Here is a 22,457-nt window from a genome sequence, read left to right as displayed (position 1 = left end):
AGAAAAATTAGCAAATTCTGAGAAGGCTTCATTTGGAAAGGTAGAAGCTGAATTACAAGGATGAATAAAAAGTGATTCTTATGATTATGCCGAACAGCCCACTTCACTAATTTAGCGTTCTTCCATTGATTCCTTTGAAAATAGGAATCATATTTCTCATTCACAAATTCATCTCCATTTATGCTGATCTAGTGGACCTAATATTTAGATGTAATTTTCAAAAAGTGATCATTAAGATTATGTAAAGAATCTTAAAATACTTGTACTTATAGACTGCCATTGTTTTACCCCATCTTGTGCATTTGTCTTCTTGTATCACACACATTTTTTTTTTGGGGTTGGATAATCTCTTCCAAATTTCATTTTTGAAGATTAAAGTACACTGAACCATGGGGTTTTGTGCATGATTTTCAAACCAACTACTCCCTCCGTCCCATAATTTGAGCTTTTTTTTTTACCAATTTTTTGAGGGAATATGTGATCTTTGTGATTGGATGAGCTGGATTTGGGTGATTTTACAATATTATCCTCAAATTCAAAATTTGAAAGTATGAGGAATGCATTGGGAGGTGGGAAAGCTACTTTTTCAAGTGGCAAGGTGGGAAATTGTGTTGACTTTTAAAGAGTGACTCTTTTTTGGGACATCCAAAAAATTAAAACATGACATTAACATGACTCTTATTGTGCTATGGTTTGGGTGGTATGGGTGGTTTTACAAGTTTGTTAAACTGCCCTACTTTTTGATACTAACTAGATCCCCCTCATTTTGAGTCCTAGAAAGCCATTAGGAAAAGTTGGTCTGGTTCCCTGCAATTCAAAATGTTATCAGGACCAGGTAACAGAAGGTGTGGTTGGTTTTTCTTCTGTTTCCATTACATCTAAGTCCTAGTTATTATGGTAGCTTTTACATATTCTCCAATTGGAATTTCTTGTGCTAATCGTACCAGCAGAAATTCACATGCATGTTTTTAGCCCTGTTCACTGGCTGACTGACTTCCTTGATTATATCTAGATGATGCTAGAAATATGGTCCTTAAATTATCGAGTACCACAATGATTCAAACCATCACATGGTAGTTATCACAGATGGTATCTTTTGAAGTTCTGCATCAATCTTGAGGAAAGTGTGGAAACAGGATCGATTTTATTGTGCTGCAAATAATATGATAATCTCACCTCTTGAGTGCTTCACAATTTCAGCTACTGCTTGTTTCTTTGATTCCTTCACAATATTCAATATTATATTGAGGGAAGCTTCTGAATATTGCTGTATATATACTACCATTTTCTGATATCCTGGTTGTTCATTCAAGTTTTTAAATTTTATCATTGATATGGCTAAAACCAGAGTGGCAGAAAGCTCTATATGCAATTGGTGGTTCAGAGGTGAAGAAGTGGTCTCTGCAGCTTAGACGTTCTGTTCCTGACGGGATGCCTACCAATAGTAATGGAACTTCAATGCAGCAACAAGAAATGACTTTATTACAAGAGAGAACACTTCCATCTTCGCCTAGTCCTCTGTACAGTCCTCACTCAAAGTCTTCGACATTCATGAAAAGTGGTTTGGGACAACCTTCAAACAGAAAGCAACTGATGGGAGGAGTGGATAGCTCGAGAGGTTTGCTTCAGTGGGTGCAAAGTATCAGTTTTATCTCACTATCAGTTGACCATTCTCTACAGCTGGTCTTCCAGGCAGATTCATTAGCTTCTGGTAGTCATCTCATATTCTTCTTCTTAATTTTTTTTTTAACATTTGCATTAAATTTGACAATCGTAAGTTGATTGGTTGACTTAACTTTCGGTTTTAGTTAATGCATACCTCATTAATATGCTAAAACCCATATATTAGATTATTAACTTCTCTTATGTTTTACTGGAAGCTCTAAACCCCTTCATGTGACCAAATTGTACCTTCTTGAATGTCCCAAGCTTGCAAGTAGTTCACTATTATAATGACTCAACAGCAGAGTTTAAGTAACAGTTTTTGTTTGATTTGGTATGAAGGTGAATTATGAGGTCATATAATAATAAATATTAGGCATGAGAGGGGAATATTTTCCTTGAAGAATTATTGAGGTGATTGAATTACATGTGAACCATTCATATCGTTTTACTAATTCATGATTGACTGCATTTGTAGTTTGCTTTACTTACTAATGAGTTCGAGCTTTGTAGTGCCTAAATATGTGAACTAGGAGGCAGTGAATGTGTAAATCCATCGCTAACATTTGAGATCTCTTCCTTGAAATGTATGGTTGCTAGCCTGACAGGGTTAACTCTTACACCTCAGTTGGACTCGAAATTTTAAATTTGGTTGTGTGGCCTTAATGATAAATCTGCTGTGCTTGCAGTTTGCCAAATTGACCATACATGTTCATTAGGAAACGAAAGAATGGGATTGGGGTTTGTTTGGCTCTTATACTATTTTTGGTGGGGGGAGGAAACTGAGGTGCCAGCTTTAGTTGGTTACATAGTTCCATGGGCAAGAATGGGAAAAGTCCATTTTGATAACTTGCTATGAAGTTTTAATGTTAAGACCTCAGGAATGGCATCTAAATCACTCCTCAGAAAACTAGTACTTCATGCTACGCCTGAAGCTTTATTGTTATTTCTGCCATAAATTTCTCCTTTCATGGTAAAGAGAGGTATACATGTTATATGGCCACTAGTTGATTTTACTCCGGTGTGAAGCAGTTGCCTAGGGTATATCAGTGTGGTGAATTAATAGAAAGGGCTTCACTCTTAGAATTTGATTAGAAGGGTCCTAGTCTCTAGTCTCACAAGGAACCGGCTGCAAAACAAAGCTAGAAGTGGACAATTCATACTAGTAACATAAAATAAAAAGGAAATAAGGAAGCTCAGGCTTCGTAGTTCCTTTGGTCTGGAACTGAAAGAGCCCTGGTTCAACTAAATTTAGACCTTGTAGTGTATAGGATCTGAGAAATTAAAATGAAAATTAAACGTCTCCAGTCTGCATTTAAGAAGCTCTGTCTCACGCGCAATTTTCATGCATTGAAGGGTGTTGTTTATGTAAAGATTCAAGGCTAGTAAAAAGTGTCAAATTGACAAATTGTCAGGTTTTTCTTTTTTAATCTCGGATTGTAGTGTGCTTTGGTGATGCTGCAAGAATGTAGCAATTGGTAGCTTCTGAGGTTTTGACGTGTCTTTACATATTTGATTAACACCCTGAATAACTGTAGTGACCTCACATTTGGTTAGCTTTGTCGTGAAACCTGTTACATTGATTATGAGGAAGTGACCTCTCCAAGAGAAGTATATGTATATGGTGGTGAATTAAGATCCTCTATGCATGTACTTTGTTTAGTAATATTTGCCAAGCTCAACATAGTTGTATTGCATACTGAATTTCCATGTTTGGACTGGAGTCTTCAACTCCTGGAAGCATAGTTTTCCAGTTTTTAATGCTTTAGTCAAAATGTAGAAACAGTACAAGTGCTTTATTTGAACTGCAGAAGTACAACTTCACTAGAAACCAAGCATTTTTGTACTTGTGGGGTTTGAATGGAGACGTTGCTTTGTATTCTTTTCTGCTGCCATAGCCTGTATGGATGATAACATTACTTCACTTGCTCCCAAAAAACATACGAGCTAGAAAGAGAATGTAAAGTATTATATTGCAATATATTTTGATTGGAGGAAACTTTTCAATTTTAATTATCCCCTTGTCCTGCTCAGTCAAATTGTTTTCAGTCCGAAAGCAATTCAATTCAATTGATGGTTTACATCCTCCATCCCATCAAAATGGCATGACTTAAGAAGTAGTTTTGGTTTTGCCATCTGATACACCTGTTGCATGCATGCAGGGTCAACTCAGAGCAATGGTTTTCTAAACCAGCCAAGTTATCTTGAAGGATATACTCCCGTAAGATCCCTTGGTTTGACATCTGCTTCCTATGTTCTAATTCCGTCACCCAGCATACGTTTTCTCCCTCCTGCACCTCTTCAGCTCCCTACATGCCTTACCGCTGAGTCCCCACCCCTAGCTCACCTTCTACACAGTAAAGGCTCTGCTATTCCCCTTTGTACTGGTTTTGTGGTTTCAAAAGCTGTTCCGTCAATGAGGAAAGATTCTAGGAGCATCTCGAAAGAAGAATGGCCTTCTATACTTTCCGTGAGTCTTGTTGATTATTATGGAGGTAATAACATGGCCCAAGATAAAATTGTGAAGGGCATGGGGAAATTGGGAGGAAGGGGCTTAAGTTCAGAAGCTAGGGAATTTGAATTAGAGACTCATCTAGTTCTCGAGTCTGTGGCAGCAGAACTTCATGCTTTATCATGGATGACCGTAAGTCCTGCATACTTGGAAAGGAGATCTGCATTGCCATTTCACTGCGACATGGTTCTGAGACTTAGAAGGCTTCTTCACTTTGCTGATAAGGAGTTATCTCGACAGCCAGAGGAGTCACCGTCATAGAATCGAAGAGTTTTGGATTACTGAGGTATTTCCCATGGTAACATTCAGTTGTTTTCTATTTGCTTGTGTCAAACTCATAATCCATTTAGTGTTAAGATGTGGCTTTTGCACATATGTTTGAAGCCTGTTAAGTAGTAGGTTTATTCTTTCGCATTTCTGATGGTAGAGCAGACGGTCGGGTTAGAAAAATTAGCTTTCAGTGTAATACTAGGAGAGCAGATGACAAACTTTGTATATAGTATTTGGGACGACTGCATTAGAATTGTTCTTTTTGGTAGATTTTATATTGAATGTATAATGTCATTGTGAATTGTTTTCCTGCGTTCGAGCAAGATTTTGTCTTCATTTTAGCTGTTATACAATACTCTTCAGAGAGGAGTACCAGATATTCTGTTGTACATGGATAACTATCCAGTAAGAAAACAAAGAAAAAATCTAAATAATATAATGATTCATCTCATTTTTTAGTGTTTTTGTCTTGCGGGTTTTGCTCATTTCATATTGGTTATACGCTTAGCCAGTCTTAGCAGATGAATCGTTTTATCAATCAGGTTATATTTTATTGTTCATTTGAATGAATGACTTGAATCCATGATCTAACGATGAATCATCTTACCAATTAGGTTGTAGTTCATTGTCCACTTGAATGAGATTTAACAATCACTTCTATAAAATTTTGTTCACAAAAAAAGATTACACTTTGGTGTTCACTTGAACGAGACTCGACCACTCTTATAAAATTTTAGTCACGGAAAATCGACGGAGACTAAACCATCAGTGTCATATGGAAGCAATAAACACTCATATGGATCTATGAAAAGTCACATTAAGTGACACCATGATGAGAGACAAGGTTTGAAACTACTCTAGAAATGGTTATAAAATTTTGGCTTCTGCCATGCAGAACTCATTAATCGGAAATGAGGGTGTGCTTGCCTTATTTGCTCAGGACTCTCTCCCCAGTAGTTTCCCATCCTTCAACGACCACCTTCCACGTTTTCTTGCTTTTGAATGATTCTAGTAAAAAAAAAGCGTGTATATGCAGGAACAGAAAGACACTAAGAAGAACAAGAAAGAAGAATAGAAATCTACAATGCTTTTCCTTAGTATATCCAATTGAAAAACTATATGTCTAGTTTACACCATACTGCAAAGAAAGCCAGAGCTAATAACTTGAATAGCATCCATGTCTGTCAAATTTCTAGAAGCACAACCATTTTAGCAAATTGCAATCATGCTTGTTAGTCCAAAAAAGATGGAAACCAACCATCTTATAACTACAACACGGACTCTTATAATCCCATCAACAAATGTAGAACTAAAATGCAGATTAAGAGGAGGGGGGGGGGGGGAGGGGGTTAGAAGCATTTACAAAGAATAAGACAAAAAAAAAGGAATTTAAAGTCTTTTCTGGGTTTTTATGCTATTAGCTACATCATTGCTTATTTTCCAAAGAATTAAATAATAACTTATGGTCATTATCCTTATTTTGTGAATAAACCTTCTTCTTGTAGTACAGGATTCTAATGTATATTGCGTAATGAATGATAAAAGCTGAAACGGAATTTGTTTTCTATTTGCTGGAGGAGGAGGTCCACATCACATAGAAGTACCGAGAAACTCAAGGGAAAATTAAAGTATGCTACTGGTACAATAATGTGTTGAGAGAAATAGCCCAGAAATTTTAGGAATAGAAAAATTCATTTGAAAGTGTTGATCCAAGTTCTTTTTTTTTTTTTTGGTCAATCCTACACCATTCTAATCTAAAGGGAAAATTCAACTGAGTCTAAGAAAATCGGTGAGGAGTGAACCACCAACGAACCAGATGAGTGCACTATACATCCATTTAAATTTTTGAAAAGAAATTACTTACGTGACAATTGGTGGATGCAGTACGCGGCACTCTTACCTTTCACCCGCCAAACCTTAAATGGCTGGCCGTTACGTGTTGACCCAAGTTATAACAAGCATCTTTTTGTTGTTCGACAGTGGGAAGGCCTGAAAGTGAGAAGAAGGCTAGACCAAATAGCAGGTCGGTATGGGGGGAAGGGTTTGGGTAGATAAGTCCCTCACAGGACTTCAAAAGTTGCCGGCTTTTAAAGTTACTGTGGGGATTAGGTTTATTTGCATAAATTCTTACTTTTGTTAGAAAATGTCAGAAAAAAAAATAGCAGGTCGGTCAATTGACAAAAGAAGTGGGAAAAGATGAGGAAAATGTACTTGCAATCAAGAACAATTAAGTGCACTAGACGTGGTGTGTTTTTACTTCAACTCCTCTTGCGTATGAGTTATGACAACTGTTGCAATCAGTAGTACTGTATAAATCCCATGCTGTGGGAAGGAAGGAAGGCATCCTCAAAACTACCAAATCTTCTTTCTTTCTTCTCCTGTGTCAGACTATCTATATTTGTATACACACAATTAAAGCATTCTCATTACTAGTGCTTTCATTTCCTAAGCCTGAGCCTGAGCAAATATATTTGTTGGTGGTGGTCAAATCACTGCGCGCGTAGCAGTTTGTTTGTGGGCAACAAAATGGGATCAAAGTCTCTGACATTCAGGGTGACCAGACAAAAGCCTGAGCTGGTCCGTCCGGCGAAGTCCACTCCTCGGGAATGCAAGCTCCTCTCTGACATCGACGATCAAGAGGGTCTTCGCTTTCATGTCCCTGTCATCCAATTTTACCGCAGCGATGATGATCGTCTTCATAGCAGGAGAGACCCCGTGAAGGTGATCAGGGAGGCTATTGCCAAGGCTCTGGTGTTCTACTACCCCTTCGCGGGGCGTCTCAGAGAATGCGCCGGGAGGAAGCTGGTAGTGGACTGCACGGGGGAGGGTGTTATGTTCATTGAAGCGGATGCAGAGGTGACGCTGGAGCAGTTTGGGGATGAACTTCAGCCTCCATTCCCCTGCTTGGAGGAGCTCCTCTATGATGTTCCTGAGTCTGCAGGAGTCCTTCACTGTCCTGTACTGCTTATACAGGTACAACCAAAACCAAGTCTGTTTTTCATCTCTATCTCTCTCACTCTGTTTTTTTTTTTTCGTTTTCTTTTGACTTGATTTGTCCCTGAGGTGAGGCTGGATCTGTCTATTTTCGTCTTGGTTGTTTCTCCAAGGATTTAGGGGGTGAATTTAGAGTTGAATACTTGAGTGTACAAATTAAGAAGTTGTTTTTATTTAAATCGTATGGATTTTTTTTGGCAAAAAATATATATAAAATAGAAGTTATTAGAAGTTACTGAATTTAAGCAGTTATCTTTAGTAGTAAAATTTTACTCTTATGACAACAAAATTGAAAAAATATCAAAAGATGACAAAAAAATTTTAACGTCAAATCCTCTTCTCATGCTTTACATATAGAGAGTTACTAAACTTAAAGTAGTCATCTTTGTAAATTTTTTCTTTTGTGAGGATAAAATTGAAAAAACTAAAAGATGACACAAAATTTTAATTTTAATGTTGAATTTCCTTCTCATGCTTTATGAATAGGAAAGATTAGCCCCCTTCCCCCCCCCCAAAAAAAAGAAAAAAAAAACCAATGAAGAGTCTAAGACAAATAATAAAGCGTAAAAAATCTCAACGGTCATTAAATTATTGATCGGATCATGTTTTGACCATCAAACTATTTTTCATTAGTAATTGACTACTAAATAATATGATCAGTAAATCCGTGACCATTTGGTCGATAATTGCTCTTAATCTACGAAATTAGCAATTAATGTGTGAAATAGGATCGCGTAATTGTTGGATAAAACTACTCCTACGCTTTGTCACGTGTGCTAATTTCATAAATTAATTCCACTCGCAATTACTGCATGAAAACAACTACTAGTACTGCTGTATATCTACTTACTGATCATAATTGAGTACTTGTATTGTAGGTGACTCGTTTGAGATGCGGGGGTTTCATCTTCGCAGTGCGCCTGAATCACACCATCATGTCCGATGGTACCGGACTAGTTCAGTTCATGAATGCAGTCGGCGAGATCGCACGGGGAGCTTCCGCCCCATCTGTACTGCCAGTATGGCAGAGAGAGCGCCTGAACGCTAGAGACTCGCCAAGGGTGACGTGCATCCATCACGAATACGATGAGGTAGCCGATACCAAAGGAACCATAATTCCCCTGGACGACATGGTCCACCGCTCTTTCTTCTTCGGCCCGGCGGAGGTGTCAGCTCTGAGAAAATCCATCCCGCTCGACATCAGTCGCAAGTGTTCGACATTTGAGGTTTTGACGGCCTGTCTCTGGCGTTGCCGGACCATCGCCCTCCAGCCCGAACCCAATGAGGAAGTCCGCATGATCTGCGTCGTCAATGCTCGCTCCAAGTTCGATCCTCCCTTGCCACAAGGATACTACGGCAATGGCTTTGCATTTCCGGTGGCCCTGACGACTGCCGGAGAGCTATGCAAGAGGCCTCTCGGATATGCGTTGGAGCTGGTGACCAAGGCCAAAGGTGATGTGACTGAAGATTACATGAAATCGGTGGCCGATTTAATGGTTATCAAAGGGAGGCCTCATTTCACCGTGGTGAGGACTTATGTCGTGTCGGATGTTACTCGGATTGGGTTCAATGAGGTGGATTTCGGTTGGGGAAGGCCAGAGTTCGGAGGCCCGGCCAAAGGCGGGGTTGGTGCCATCCCCGGCTTGTTGAGCTTTTACATAACTGTCACGAACAAGAACGGGGAGAAAGGAATAGTGGTTCCTATTTGCCTGCCGGGCTTTGCGATGGACAGATTTGTGAGAGAGCTGGAGAAGTTGTTGAGCAACAACCATCATAGTATTATTGATCGCTCCACTTTTGTCAGATCAGCCCTGTGAACAACTTTCTTAATTTCATTCATTCCCCTGATCTCGTGTCCGCCTCCTATGTAACTTAGGGATGGCAGCGGGGGTTGGGGCAGGGCCGGGGGCAATTTTTTCCCCCTGTTTAGAAACAGGGCGGGGATCGGGGTATACTCCCCCGCCACCCGTTTGAAAAAAATATATATATATGTACATAATTATATATATAAATATATTATCAATTATACTACTAATTATATATATTTATTAATAAAAATTATTAATTATTTATACTAAATTTATTAATACATTTATGTTATTTTCCTAACTACACTTAATACAATAACACTTTTTTCTAAAAAAAATACAATAATAATTTAGTGATTGTATTTGTATCAAAAGTGAAAATTTGATTATTTTAGTTATATTTGTTTTATCATATTAGATTGTATTCAAATAACCTTTGTTTAATTATTTTTATTAGTTTCAATTGTGAAGTTACAAAGAATAATAATTTGGTAATATGTTGATATTTTAGTACTTAATTATTTGCTCAAATTTAATTATAATGAAATTATATAACAAAATTTTTTAATCCCACAGGTGTCTTCGCGGGGGAAGCGGAGCGGGGGCGGGGGTTGGGGGAGGTGTCCCCCACCCCATTGCCACCCCTACCTATACTGTACTATTTCTCATGTCATTGGAATTCCTGGAAAGTTATGAGAATAATGCTAGGACCAGTGCCTAATATGTGTGTGTGTGTTATGAGAATAGTTTCTTAGAATCTTGACAGAAACTATTTCCTGAGAAAATCTTTTAGAATCAAATGTGTAGTTTCTACCATTTGTGCTAGAGTGGCACAATCATTCTAGACTAGGGCTGTTCACGAATCAAGCCGCTCGAGCTCGAACTCAAAAACATTAAACTCGTTGGCTCGCGAGCTCGATTATATATTTTTTTTATTTTTTTTAATAGTAAAATTACACATATATATATTTTCCTAATTTTTTATTGTTTGTTAAAAAATTATTATTTTATTCATTTTAAAAAATAAAATAGTACATTTTTATTTTTAAAAAATAAAATAATAATAATTATTTTTTTATTTTTTAAGCTAGACTCGAATTTGAATCAAGCTCAAGATCGAGTTTGATATTTTGAACTCGTCGAATTCAAGTTCGAGTTCGAGATTCATAAAATTAACTAGAGACTCGACTTGATTAGGCCAAAATTCAACTCGACTCAACTCGTTTACACCCCTATTCTAGACCAAAACATGTCAATTCCTCTATTATCAATCCACCCAAGTATACCTTGCAGAAGGAAGTCAACCCACATGAAGTACTAAGAAGGGAAAGTAAGGGCGGCAATTTTGGCTGCGTTGAGCATCTATCACCACGATGAGAAGGGAAAGTATTACATAAACATAAAAGTCAAATAAAACTCTTCTTTATTTTTTACCCCAAATCAACAAGACTCTTTTTTGTTAAAAAGAAAAGTAAAAAAAGTTTTGAATTATCTGTTTTAATTGATTTTGAGTAAACTTGTAAATAGATTATTATCAATTTATTTGAATTTGGGTTAACAAAAGATTAGAGACACGTGACAGCTGTACAAATAAGGGACAGAGGGGACAGAGACTACTTGAGGACAGAGGATTCGAAGCCGATGATTGGACATAGTTTGTTTACTAATTAGTAAACAATATATGACTCCCAGCGGGCAGTTCGAATGGTACCTCCCTTAGGTCTTTGCCCTTAAAATTATGAGGTCGACTCCTACTGACTATCGTGTGACGTATTTTTGGAGCGGGCTCTGCATCATCACAGGGAAATTAGTCTGGCATAAATTAAGATACGCCTTTTGTGAAAAAAAAAATAGAAAATAATATATGACTCACCATTTTCTACCTGGTGATATGTTATGGGTCATAGTACATCACTCGACAATAATGTCAAGCAGTGCATAGAGAGCATTGAAGATTTTTCACATCCACCGCCTCTCCCTGTATCTCAGCAGCTGGCAGCCCGTGCCAATCTATGTCATTTTGCACCATTAGTCAATGGGAAAAAAATTTAAGTAAACTTCTTTCTTTTCTTTTCTTTTTTACTTCATATTTCATTACTCATCCCACTAATTTCTCATAGACTTCTTGTATAGCTGGTCTCAGAGTTAGCATAATATATGTATGTATTGTTTTGGAGTACGAAGAATTAATTGATCATGAATTTTATTATCTTTCACTTGTGTTGATAATTAAGCACTCAATTAAGTATCCCTTTAAAATTGAAAGAATATGTACTATATATAAATTAGATTGTTCGTCTATTTTTTTTTCAATTTCAATAGGTTATCAATTGAGTTTGAGATAAAATTAGAATTATTTGTCATTCAATAAAATTATTATGGTAAAAAAAAGGAAAATAAATACTTATAAACATTACTATTGGAACGTTGGATTTAATAGGTCGAAAAACAATAAAAATAAAGAAGGTTTTTTTTTTCTCAAAAATTCCTAAGTAATTACCTTCAATAGTTTTTAGAGTCACAAATCACAATTCCTAACTACAACCATTAGCAGCCTATGTCTATTAATCATGCAAGAATTTTTATAGTAGGAACTAGTAAAGTTATATATTAAACTATGATCTTTTTGTTGTATATATCAAATGTGTATTATTATCCAATTTTAACTTATTTAATATAGAGATGCATTTTAGGTTAAACAACATTGTTGTTGCCTACATGAAGTGTTTTATGACATTCTACAGAGACTTGGCAACACATCTATTGTATATTTAATCAATTTACATCTCGTTTCATCTTCAAATGCTAATTATAATTATTTAAAACCTAAGGAACCATAATAATACAAATTTAAAACATTGGGACCAAAATGTAAAGGTAAAGTTCTTGAATAACGATAATATGATATTGACTATTAATCGTTGGTTGATTTTCCATCAATTGTCCTAAATGATTAAAAATGCAAAACTTGGAGAACTAAATTTACTTTGGTTAAAAGATTAGAAACCAATTTAGTACATAGATCAAACATTAGGGATCAAAAACTCATTTCTACCTTAATACAAATCTTAAGGTAGAAATAGTGCTGGGTCCTACCCATGCACTCCACGTCAACTGATTTTGTCAACTTTAACTGGGTTTGACCGGTTTTGAAGTCACCTTTGGTTTTGCACCAAACCAAGCAAGACATATTCATTTCAGACAAAATTGGCTGCACTAGCTTGTCCAACCCAATCTGAAACACTGAGGAGCCCAACAAATACATCAGAAAATTGATGTCCCATGATAGATGTTCTGTCCAATATTTGCACCCATGAAGGTCTAGGATTACATTGCACTAACATGGTCTGATTCTAGTTCTTTCAAAAAAAACTTTTTTTTTATTTGTAGTAATATATATGGCGTAATGAATGATAAAAGAAAACTACCTAACATTATCTTGGAAGGTCAGTAATGAAATTGAATTGAAGCATCATCACTTTTTGTACTATTGACCAAAAGCTGAAACGGGAATTTGTTTTCTATTTGCAGGTGGGAGTCCACATCACATAGAAGTACCGAGAAACTCAAGGGAAAATTAAAGTATGCTACTGGTACAATAATGTGTTGAGAGAAGTAGCCCAGAAATTCTAGGAATAGAAAAATTCATTTGAGAGTGTTGATCCAAGTTTTAACAACCATCTTTTTGTTGTTTTATAGTGTGAAGGCCTCAAAGTGAGAACTGAGAAGAAGACTAGACCAAATAACAGGTCAGTCAATTGACAAAAGAAGTGGGAAAAGATGAGGAAAATGTACTTGCAAATAAGATCCAATTAAGTGGTAAGTGCACTAGACATGTGGTGTTTTTCCCTTCAATTCCTGTATGACTACTGTTACACTCAGTGGTACTATATAAATCCCATGCTGGAAAGGAAGGAAGGCATCCTCAGAACTACCAAACCTTCCTTCTTTCTTCTCCTGTGTCAGACTATCTATATCTGTATACACACAATTAAAGCATCCTCATTACCAGTGCTTTCATTTCCTAAGCCTGAGCCTGAGCAAATATATTCGTTGGTGGTGGTCAAATCACTGCGCGTAGCAGTTTGTTTGTGGGCAACAAAATGGGATCAAAGTCTCTGACATTCAGGGTGACCAGACAAAAGCCTGAGCTGGTCCGTCCGGCGAAGTCCACTCCTCGGGAATGCAAGGTCCTCTCTGACATCGACGATCAAGAGGGTCTTCGCTTTCAAATCCCTGTCATCCAGTTTTACCGCAGCGATGATGGCAGGAGAGACCCCGTGAAGGTGATCAGGGAGGCCATTGCCAAGGCTCTGGTGTTCTACTACCCCTTCGCGGGGCGTCTCAGAGAATGCGCCGGGAGGAAGCTGGTGGTGGACTGCACGGGGGAGGGTGTCATGTTCATTGAAGCGGATGCAGAGGTGACGCTGGAGCAGTTTGGGGAAGAACTTCAGCCTCCATTCCCCTGCCTGGAGGAGCTCCTCTATGATGTTCCTGACTCTGCAGGAGTCCTTCACTGTCCTTTACTGCTTATACAGGTACACAACCAAAACCAACTTTACTGTTTTTTTTATCTCTCTCTCTCTTCTTTTTTTTTTTTTTGACTTGATTTGCTCCTGAGGTGAGGCTGGAGCTGTCTATTTCCGTCTTGGTTGTTTCTCCAAGGATTTAGGGGGTGAATTTAGAGTTGAATACTTGACTCTTTTGTCACTGCTACAAAAGAAACAAAAGAGTGTTGGTTAGGAAATTGCACACCACAAACAATCCTTTCTAAAACCTTACTATTATACTACTCTCTTAGGTTGTTAGATGTCGCAGTCAATACCTTCGACTTTAAAGTATTACATTAGTGAGAAAAGCACATCCTATATATGAGGGTGCAAATTAAGAAAAAATTAAGTTGTTTTTATTTAAATCGTATGAAGTTTTTTTTTTTTGGCAAACAAACAAAAATATAAAATAGAAGTTATTAGAAGTTACTAAATTTAAGTAGTTATCTGTAGTAAAATTTTACTCTTACGACAATAAAATTGAAAAAAATCAAAAGATTACAAAAAAAATTTTGTAAATTTTTCCTTTTGTGAGGATAAAATTGGAAAAACTAAAAGATGACATAAAATTTTAATTTTAATGTTGAATTTCCTTCTCATGCTTTATGAATAGGAAAGATTAGACCCCCCCCCCAAACCAAAAAAGGAAAAAGGAAAAAAACGTTGAAGAGTCTAAGAGTTTGGATTGTGAGCTTCTTTTTTTTTTTTTGAAAATTTTTGTAGAATATTCCGTTGAAAATTTTTTTCTTTTTTGGGTCTTTTGAGCTCCATTTCAATTAAGGCTCAAAAAATGGTTCCAAGAAGGTGGGTAGAGGTATGAACAGGTAAGGTAGGCAATGGAACCTGTACTTTTCAGGATTCACTGTTCTGATCCATTGCATTGCTCTGGTCAACCAATGTTTTAGTAGTATTTTTTTTTAAAGACATAGTAAATGATTTTCTTCAAATGTTTGAAGGTAAAAAGAAATTTCAAAAAGAAAAACATTAATCTTATATGGTAGCATATGGAATCCGAGCCATCCTTGAAAAAATCAAAAAGGTTGCGAGTGATATTGCTCCACACCAAGCATTATTAGTTCAACATTCGCATGCTTTTCCTTCCTCAACAGGAAGAGGCTAAATTACCATTTGGTAAGGAAAAGGATGATCGATCATTAGTATTGGTGTCCTTTCGTCAGTATTGAGTGGGAATCCGGATTGTGGCCCAAATACAAATATTTGCAGCAGCATATATGTCTGAAATGTCTATATCACAAACCAGACCAGCAGCGGCCACTTTCTTATGTCTGAAATGCCATTTACTCTCTCTGAAATTCTCAACTTCAATGATGAATGCCCCGCCCCGCACATACCACATACCACATAGCCTTTCTTGGTTCTATTCCCCACCACCAGAGCCACCAACTCAACTGTTTAGGCCATTAGTATTGGTGGGCTCTGTAGATATTTTGTTCTTACACTTGCAATTATTGAGTGCTAATAATGGTATGGTATTATTTGTGCATAATGCATATTATATACAACACTTTTATTGTTGTAGGTAACTCGTTTGAGATGCGGGGGTTTCATCTTCGCGCTGCGCCTGAATCACACCATGTCCGACGCTGCCGGACTAGTTCAGTTCATGAATGCGGTGGGCGAAATCGCACGGGGAGCTTCCGCCCCATCTGTACTGCCAGTATGGCAGAGAGAGCTCCTGAATGCTCGAGACCCGCCAAGGGTGACGTGCACCCATCACGAATACGATGAGGTAGCCGATACCAAAGGAACCATCATTCCCCTGGACGATATGGTCCACCGCTCCTTCTTCTTCGGCCCGACGGAGGTATCAGCTCTGAGAAAATCCATCCCGCTCGACATCAGTCGCAAGTGTTCGACATTTGAGGTTTTGACGGCCTGTCTCTGGCGCTGCCGGACCATCGCCCTCCAGCCCGAACCCAATGAGGAAGTCCGCGTGCTCTGCATCGTCAACGCTCGCTCCAAGTTCGATCCTCCCTTGCCACAAGGATACTACGGCAATGCCTTTGCATTTCCGGTGGCCCTGACGACTGCCGGAGAGCTGTGCAAGAGGCCTCTGGGATATGCGTTGGAGCTGGTGAATAAGGCCAAATGTGATGTGACTGAAGACTACATGAAATCGGTGGCTGATTTAATGGTTATCAAAGGGAGGCCTCATTTCACCGTGGTGAGGACTTATCTCGTGTCGGATGTTACTCGGGCTGGGTTCAATGAGGTGGACTTCGGCTGGGGAAAGCCAGCGTACGGAGGGCCGGCCAAGGGCGGGGTTGGTGCCATCCCCGGCGTGGCGAGCTTTTACATACCTTTCAAGAACAAGAACGGGGAGAAAGGAATAGTGGTTCCTATTTGCCTGCCGGGCTTTGCAATGGATGCATTTGTGAGAGAGCTGGAGAACTTGCTGAGCAACAACCTTCATAGTAGTATTGATGATCGCTCCACTTTTGTCAGATCAGCCTTGTGAAGAACTTTCTTAATTTCATTCATTCCCCTGATCGAGTCCTCCTCCTATGTTTACACACTGTACTATTTCTCATGTCTTTGGAATTCCCGACGGAAAGTTATGAGAATAATGAGAGGATCAGTGATGTGTGTGTGTGTGTGTGCAGTGCACAATTTCTTAGAATCTTAGCAGAAACTACCTTGAGAAAACCTTGCTGGTGATTGGCTCCTATATTATAGAATTTTCCTATACTAATTCTGCATACGAATTGATGGTCTAGGTGTATGATGTCATAAGATTTGACGTAATTGATATGAAATGATCATGGTCGTAGGATGAATCACGACAAGGATGAGACCAAGTTAATGATAACATATGACCACCCAAGTATACCTCCCGTTGTACAAGGAAGTCAACCCACATGAAGTACCAAGAAGGTTAAGGCCGGCAATTTTGGCTGCGTTGAGCATCTATCACGACGTTGAGAAGAGAAGGTATTGCATATTCTATATGTACTACGTGACATGCCGCGTAATGTACTAAAATCAACTATTGACTATGATGATTGTACATATTTTGTTTACTAAATAGAAAATAAATATATCGCTCTTATCGAGCAGTTCGAATGGTACCTCTCTTAAATCTTTGCCCTTAAATCATCAGGTCAACCCCGCTGGTTATCACGTGGTGCATTTTTTAAGCGGGTTCTGCACTATCACAGCAGGACTAGTTTGATGTAAGTCAAAATATCTTCGTGTCAAAAAAAAAAATTAGAAAACAATATATGACTCACCATTTTCTGCTTGGTGATCTTTGATGGGTGATGGTACATCACACGACAATGTCAAGAAGTGCATAGAGAGCATTGAAGATTTTTCACAGCCACCACCTCTCTCTGCACCTTAGCAGCCCGTGCCAATCTATGTCATTTTGCACCATTAGTCAATGGGAAAATAATTTTTAAGTAAACTTCTTTCTTTTCTTTTCTTTTTTACTTTATGTTTCATTATTCATCCCACTAATTTCAGATTTAGCATAATATAAGTATGTATTGTTTTGCAGTGCGAAGAATTAATTGATCATGAATTGTATTATCTTTCACTTGTGTTGATAATTAAGCACTCAATTAAGTATCCCTTTAAAATATAAAGAATATGTACTATATATAAATTAGATTGTTCGTCTAATTTTTTTTCCAATTTCAATAGGTTATTAATTGAGTTTGAGATAAAATTGATATTTTATAGAATTATTAGTCATTCAATCAAATTATTATGGTAAACAAATAGCAAAATAAATACTTATAAATGTTACTATTGGAACGTTGGATTTAATAGGTCGAAAAACATTAAAATTAAAGAAGGTTTTTTTTTCTCAAAAATTCCTAAGTAATTACCTTCAATAGTTTTTAGAGTCACAAATCACAATTCCTAACTACAACCATTTGCAGCCTATGTCTATTAATCATGCAAGAATTTGTACAGTAGTAACTAATAAAGTGATATATATTAAACTATGTTCTTTTTGTTGTATATATCAAATGTGTATTATTATTTAATTTTAACTTATTTAATAAAGAGATGCATTTTAGGTAAAACATCATAGTTTTGCCTACATGATGTGTTTTATGACATTCCATAGAGAGTTAGCAACACATCTATTGTATATTTAATCAATTTACATCTCGTTTCATCTTCAAACGCTAATTATAATTATTTTAAACCTAAGGAACCATAAGAATACAAATTTAAAACATTGGGACCAAAATGTAAAGGTAAAGTTGTTGAATAACGACAATTTGACATCGATCATTAATCTTTGTCAATTGTCATCCCTACTTCTACTCCTACTCCTACTCTAAATAGGGGGAGGCTCAACTGAGCCTACGGGGGACCGATGGGAACAGAACCACCACCGGACTAGATGGATGCGCTACGCACCCGTCTGGATTTGAAGAAGAGCCACAAGAGTGGCATTTTCCACCCCACCAAAGCCTTAAGGGCTTGGTGGTAGCCACCAGCCCAAGAGCTGGTGGTTTCAAAAGTTCATTTCTACCTTAATACAAATCTTAATGGTCATAGTGCTGGGTCCAACCCATGCACTCCACGTCAACTGATTTTGTCATCTTTAAGTGGGTTTGACCGGCTTTGAAGTCATCTTTGGTTTGGCACCAAACCAAGCAAGATATACTCATTTCAGAGTCAATTGGCTGCACTAGCTTGTCCAACCCAATTTGAAACACTGAAGAGCCCAACAAATACAGCAGAAAATTGATGTGCTGGGATAGTTTCTTTGCATATTCTTTGCTATTCTTTGGGTAACTTTTGCCAAAATTTCCTTAAGATTATGTTCTTCTAATTGAGAACCATATTAGTGCTTGCCATTTTCCTCTGAAGCTTCTTGGTTGAAGGGGACCAACAAACAAACTAGGGAAAAAAATACAAGCATCTGACTTAGTAACTAGTGTCTAATGTTTTGAAGTATATAGTAAGAGCGTAACGTTTTGAAGTATATAATTGATACCCTTAAAAACACTAAAGATAACTCGTCTTAAACGTGAAGGTTTCACCTTTGCAATGCGTCTAAATCACCAAGTCAGTGGCTGATTTAATGGTCACCACACCAGAGGGAGGCCTCAGCTCACAGTTGTGGGCAGGGCAGTTGTATGGTCTCGAACGTTACCAGGGCTGGGTTTAATCATTAATGAGGTGGAGTTTGGTTGGGGAAAGGAAGCCTATAGTGGACCAGCCAGGGCTGGGGCTGGTATCCCCGGTTTATGTACCTTCAGATATCATTGAATTGGAGAAGAAGAAAGGCGAGAAAGGAAATGTAGTTCCTGTTTGTTTGCCCTTTGCCGGTTCTGCAATGGACAGATTTGCCGGTTCCTGTTTGTTCTCATAATTCCACCTTTGTTAGATCTGCCTCTGCCTTGTGAATTTGCAACTTTCATAGTTTCCCCTGATCTATGTATTACGTACTACAAACGATTTTTAAGTTTGAAGAATAAGTTACTCCATCCACTAAATATATGTACACAACTTTTGTAACTACGGGTGTAATCGAGTCGAATTGATCTCGAATAGTGCACTACTCGAGCTCTATTCGAATTAGAAAACTCGAACTCAAACTCGAGATCGAACTCTATTTTGTTTTGTATTACTCGATCTCATGCTTATCGAGCCCAATCGTTTCTAATTGAGCCTAATCAAACTTAAGAAATATAAATTTATATTTTATATAACTTTAAACAAGAGATCAAAAAGACATTTCATACTAATAAATAAAAAACTAAAAAAATATATATATGAAACTCAATTAAACTAGATTAGCTTTCGAGCTTCACATAATAAGCTCGAGGTTGACTCGTCAAGTAGCTCGAGTTGCTCGAATTCAAGCTCAAACTCAATTAATATGAGTTCGAACTCGAATTTTAACCGAACAAGCTTGCGAGTTACTCGATTAAGTTTGACTTGTTTGCACCTCTAACTGGAACAACAAGGGCAAAATTTTTTTTGGCTGTATTAATGAGGTAAATTATATCGACCGTTTGTAAATATAGCGCAGTTAGGGTCTGTTTGGTTGGAAGTAAAATGTTTTCCTTGGGAAAATATTTTCCGTGGAAGTAATTTTCCATGAAAATCATTTCCCTTTCATCATTTTCAGGTGTTTGGTTAGCTTATTGAAAATATTTTCTTACTTCATTTTCTGGTGTTTGTTTAACTTTTGAAATATTTTCACTTTTATCTCTATCTTTACTTTCTACACATTATAATTACATACTTCTTCCCATGCAAAATAAGAAAATTTATCTCATTGTTTAACTTTAAAAAATCTTAGAGAAATGTATATATGAATAAAAAATATCTCCTTAAGCAATAAACAAATTGCTGGTCATTTAGTGTCAAATATCAATCACATGCAATGCTTATTGTGACATATATCTTGCACTCTCACTGCTGAAAGTTTCTCTAGAAAAGAATGTCCCTATTATACATAATTAATTACTAGTATAGGATGAGCATGATGAGATTTTTTTTTTATTTTGAATATACTAGGGGGAGGGTTGGGTTGGGTTGGGTTGGGTTGGGTGGTACGGGGGAGGGAGTGTAAGGAAGAGGTCTTGGGTTCGAATCCTCCTGTTTACACTAAAAAAAAAAAAAAGAACATACTACAAGATATTTTCAGTAAGTTTGGAACATACTACAGGCGGGATGCATGCATTTCGGAAAACAACTTCAGTAAGTTTGGAAGGGAAGTTGTTTTCCATAAGATGAGTGAAAATATTTTACATAGGAAAATGTTTTCAGTAACTTTGTGCAACCAAACACGGGAAATTAGGAAAATATTTTCCTGGAAAACATTTTCACCCGAAACAAACGGACCCTTAATGAGGTGATTTTGGTTCTTGTGAATGTTTACAACTCCAATTCCAACTAATTCTATGTGCATGTCATATTTCATATTTCAATGAATATGTAGCACCTAATTGGCTGCATTGTTTTGTCTTTTTCAGTATTAGTACTTACCATCTGCTTTGTGGCTCTTAGCCTTGGAATAAGGAATGGTTATGCTTTGTTCGACTGGCGGAACCATAAGGTAGCTGGAAGGGGCAGCTGCCTCCCAAGATTTGAGAAATCTTTTATATTTCCTTCAGAAATTAAAATCTTTTGCTTGTATCCTTGTACAAATTAAACTTTGGCCCTCCCTTCACCCAAAATTTTTAAAATCATTTTATGTATCCCCTTTGAATGCTAGCGTGGAGGAAGATACTTCATACCCAGGAGAATCTGGATTCCAGCCTAGATTGAAACCTAGATCAGGACATTTTTACAGTCTGATATGTATAGTTTTAGATAGAGGCTTATTGAGTTCTGCTAGCTGTACGGTCTAATCAGTCTATTGTATATACTCGAAGTATAGATTATTGTACTGCTGCTGCACAATTTCCTTGTGAGTATTTCACTCTTATCAATAAAAGGTTTCCTTAGAAAAAAAAAACTTAAACTATAAAAGCATAATTACTCTTAGTTCAGCGTAAATTATGCTTTGTATTCTAGACTCAGAAAGTTTTATTTCAGACCAGTCAGCTTTGAAAATTTGATCGGTGGAGGAAAACTAGAGTTGCAATCGAGTTGAGTGAATCTCGAGTAGTACTCGAACTCTATTCGAGTATGATTTTAAATAAAAGAATTTAAAATTATGCATATGTATTTGAATCTCGATTAAGTTTGACAAGCTTTCGTGCCTTGCACATATATTACACTCGAGCTTAAGTTTTGACCAAACAAACTCGTCAATAGCTCGATTGAACTCGACTAAATTTGCATCACTAATATTTCGTCTGTCTCCATTAATTTTGACGATTTCCGTTACTGTTTCAAATTAGTTCAAATCATGAGGGGTCAAAATATATGATTTGAAATCATCAGGGATTTTTTCGTAGGTTAGCTTAACCATCAGGGTTTTTTTCTTTTTGTATTTTACTCTATATTTTTATATATATGAGTGAGACGTAAAAAAATCTAAGTCCTAAGAACCAGCTTAACGAGTAACATTAATCAAGTGACAATGAGGTCCTTGATTTGACTCTCAGACTCTACTTTTTACTCTTTTCCCCTTGGACAAAAACAAAATGCCATTAACAAATGTAAGAGTACAAATAGCAGTTCCTTACTAAATTTTTAGAAGATAGTAATGACTCTTCTTTTCTTTTTCCTTTTGGACTAGGAAAAATAGCAAAGCCTAAAAGAAGTTATTTGTCCTTTGGTTTCCCTAGACATAAAACAATGTGAGAAGACACAGCTTTTTCTGGCAATCTTATAGCTTTATAAGTAGTAGTTGAAATGTAGAAGCAGCAGAAGTGGTTTACTTGTCAAGTTTTTTGTTCCTCGTTCTTTGAAGGCAACTTACTTAATCCTCATTCGATCGCCAATATGTGTTCCCTTTTCATATGTCCCACACACCCTCCTTCTGCAGAAACAAGATTTAGAAATAAAAAGGGAAAAAAAAATAGACAAATCCTATTGAACTGCTACTGTATGGCAGCTCGATCCAGTCCTCAAGACTTTTCTTGCTAAAGCTGTGTTGAGTTTTTAATTGTTCAATCATCCATCCTCAATCATGTTTTGCTTGTTTAAAGCCATAATACAGAAGCTTCTTCATGAATTTCTGAACTGAATCAATTACGTGCTAAGAAGTTTAAA

The 22,457-nt window shown here is 37.2% G+C and overlaps 3 protein-coding genes across 3 annotated transcripts; all 3 read left to right on the top strand.

Moving 5' to 3' along the window:
- Window positions 1–1,070: 1,070 nt before the first annotated feature.
- Window positions 1,071–4,754, top strand: LOC113759618 (mediator of RNA polymerase II transcription subunit 13-like). Its single transcript, XM_027302202.1, has 3 exons — window positions 1,071–1,089; window positions 1,349–1,711; window positions 3,825–4,754. The coding sequence occupies exons 1-3, from the start codon at window positions 1,071–1,073 to the stop codon at window positions 4,433–4,435; spliced, it is 993 nt and encodes a 330-aa protein (XP_027158003.1). The 3' UTR covers window positions 4,436–4,754.
- Window positions 4,755–6,804: 2,050 nt separating this feature from the next.
- On the top strand, window positions 6,805–9,301 carry LOC113777918 (benzyl alcohol O-benzoyltransferase-like). The gene is made up of 2 exons (XM_027323152.1): window positions 6,805–7,417; window positions 8,317–9,301. The coding sequence occupies exons 1-2, from the start codon at window positions 6,971–6,973 to the stop codon at window positions 9,253–9,255; spliced, it is 1,386 nt and encodes a 461-aa protein (XP_027178953.1). The 5' UTR covers window positions 6,805–6,970; the 3' UTR covers window positions 9,256–9,301.
- A 3,863-nt stretch (window positions 9,302–13,164) lies between these two features.
- Window positions 13,165–16,463, top strand: LOC113762658 (benzyl alcohol O-benzoyltransferase-like). Its single transcript, XM_027306209.1, has 2 exons — window positions 13,165–13,784; window positions 15,337–16,463. The coding sequence occupies exons 1-2, from the start codon at window positions 13,350–13,352 to the stop codon at window positions 16,273–16,275; spliced, it is 1,374 nt and encodes a 457-aa protein (XP_027162010.1). The 5' UTR covers window positions 13,165–13,349; the 3' UTR covers window positions 16,276–16,463.
- The last annotated feature ends 5,994 nt before the right edge of the window (window positions 16,464–22,457 follow it).

The sequence above is a fragment of the Coffea eugenioides genome, chromosome 1 (genome assembly GCF_003713205.1).
Source record: "Coffea eugenioides isolate CCC68of chromosome 1, Ceug_1.0, whole genome shotgun sequence".
Classification (NCBI taxonomy): Eukaryota; Viridiplantae; Streptophyta; class Magnoliopsida; order Gentianales; family Rubiaceae; genus Coffea; species Coffea eugenioides.
This window is presented reverse-complemented; position numbering and strand designations above follow the sequence as displayed.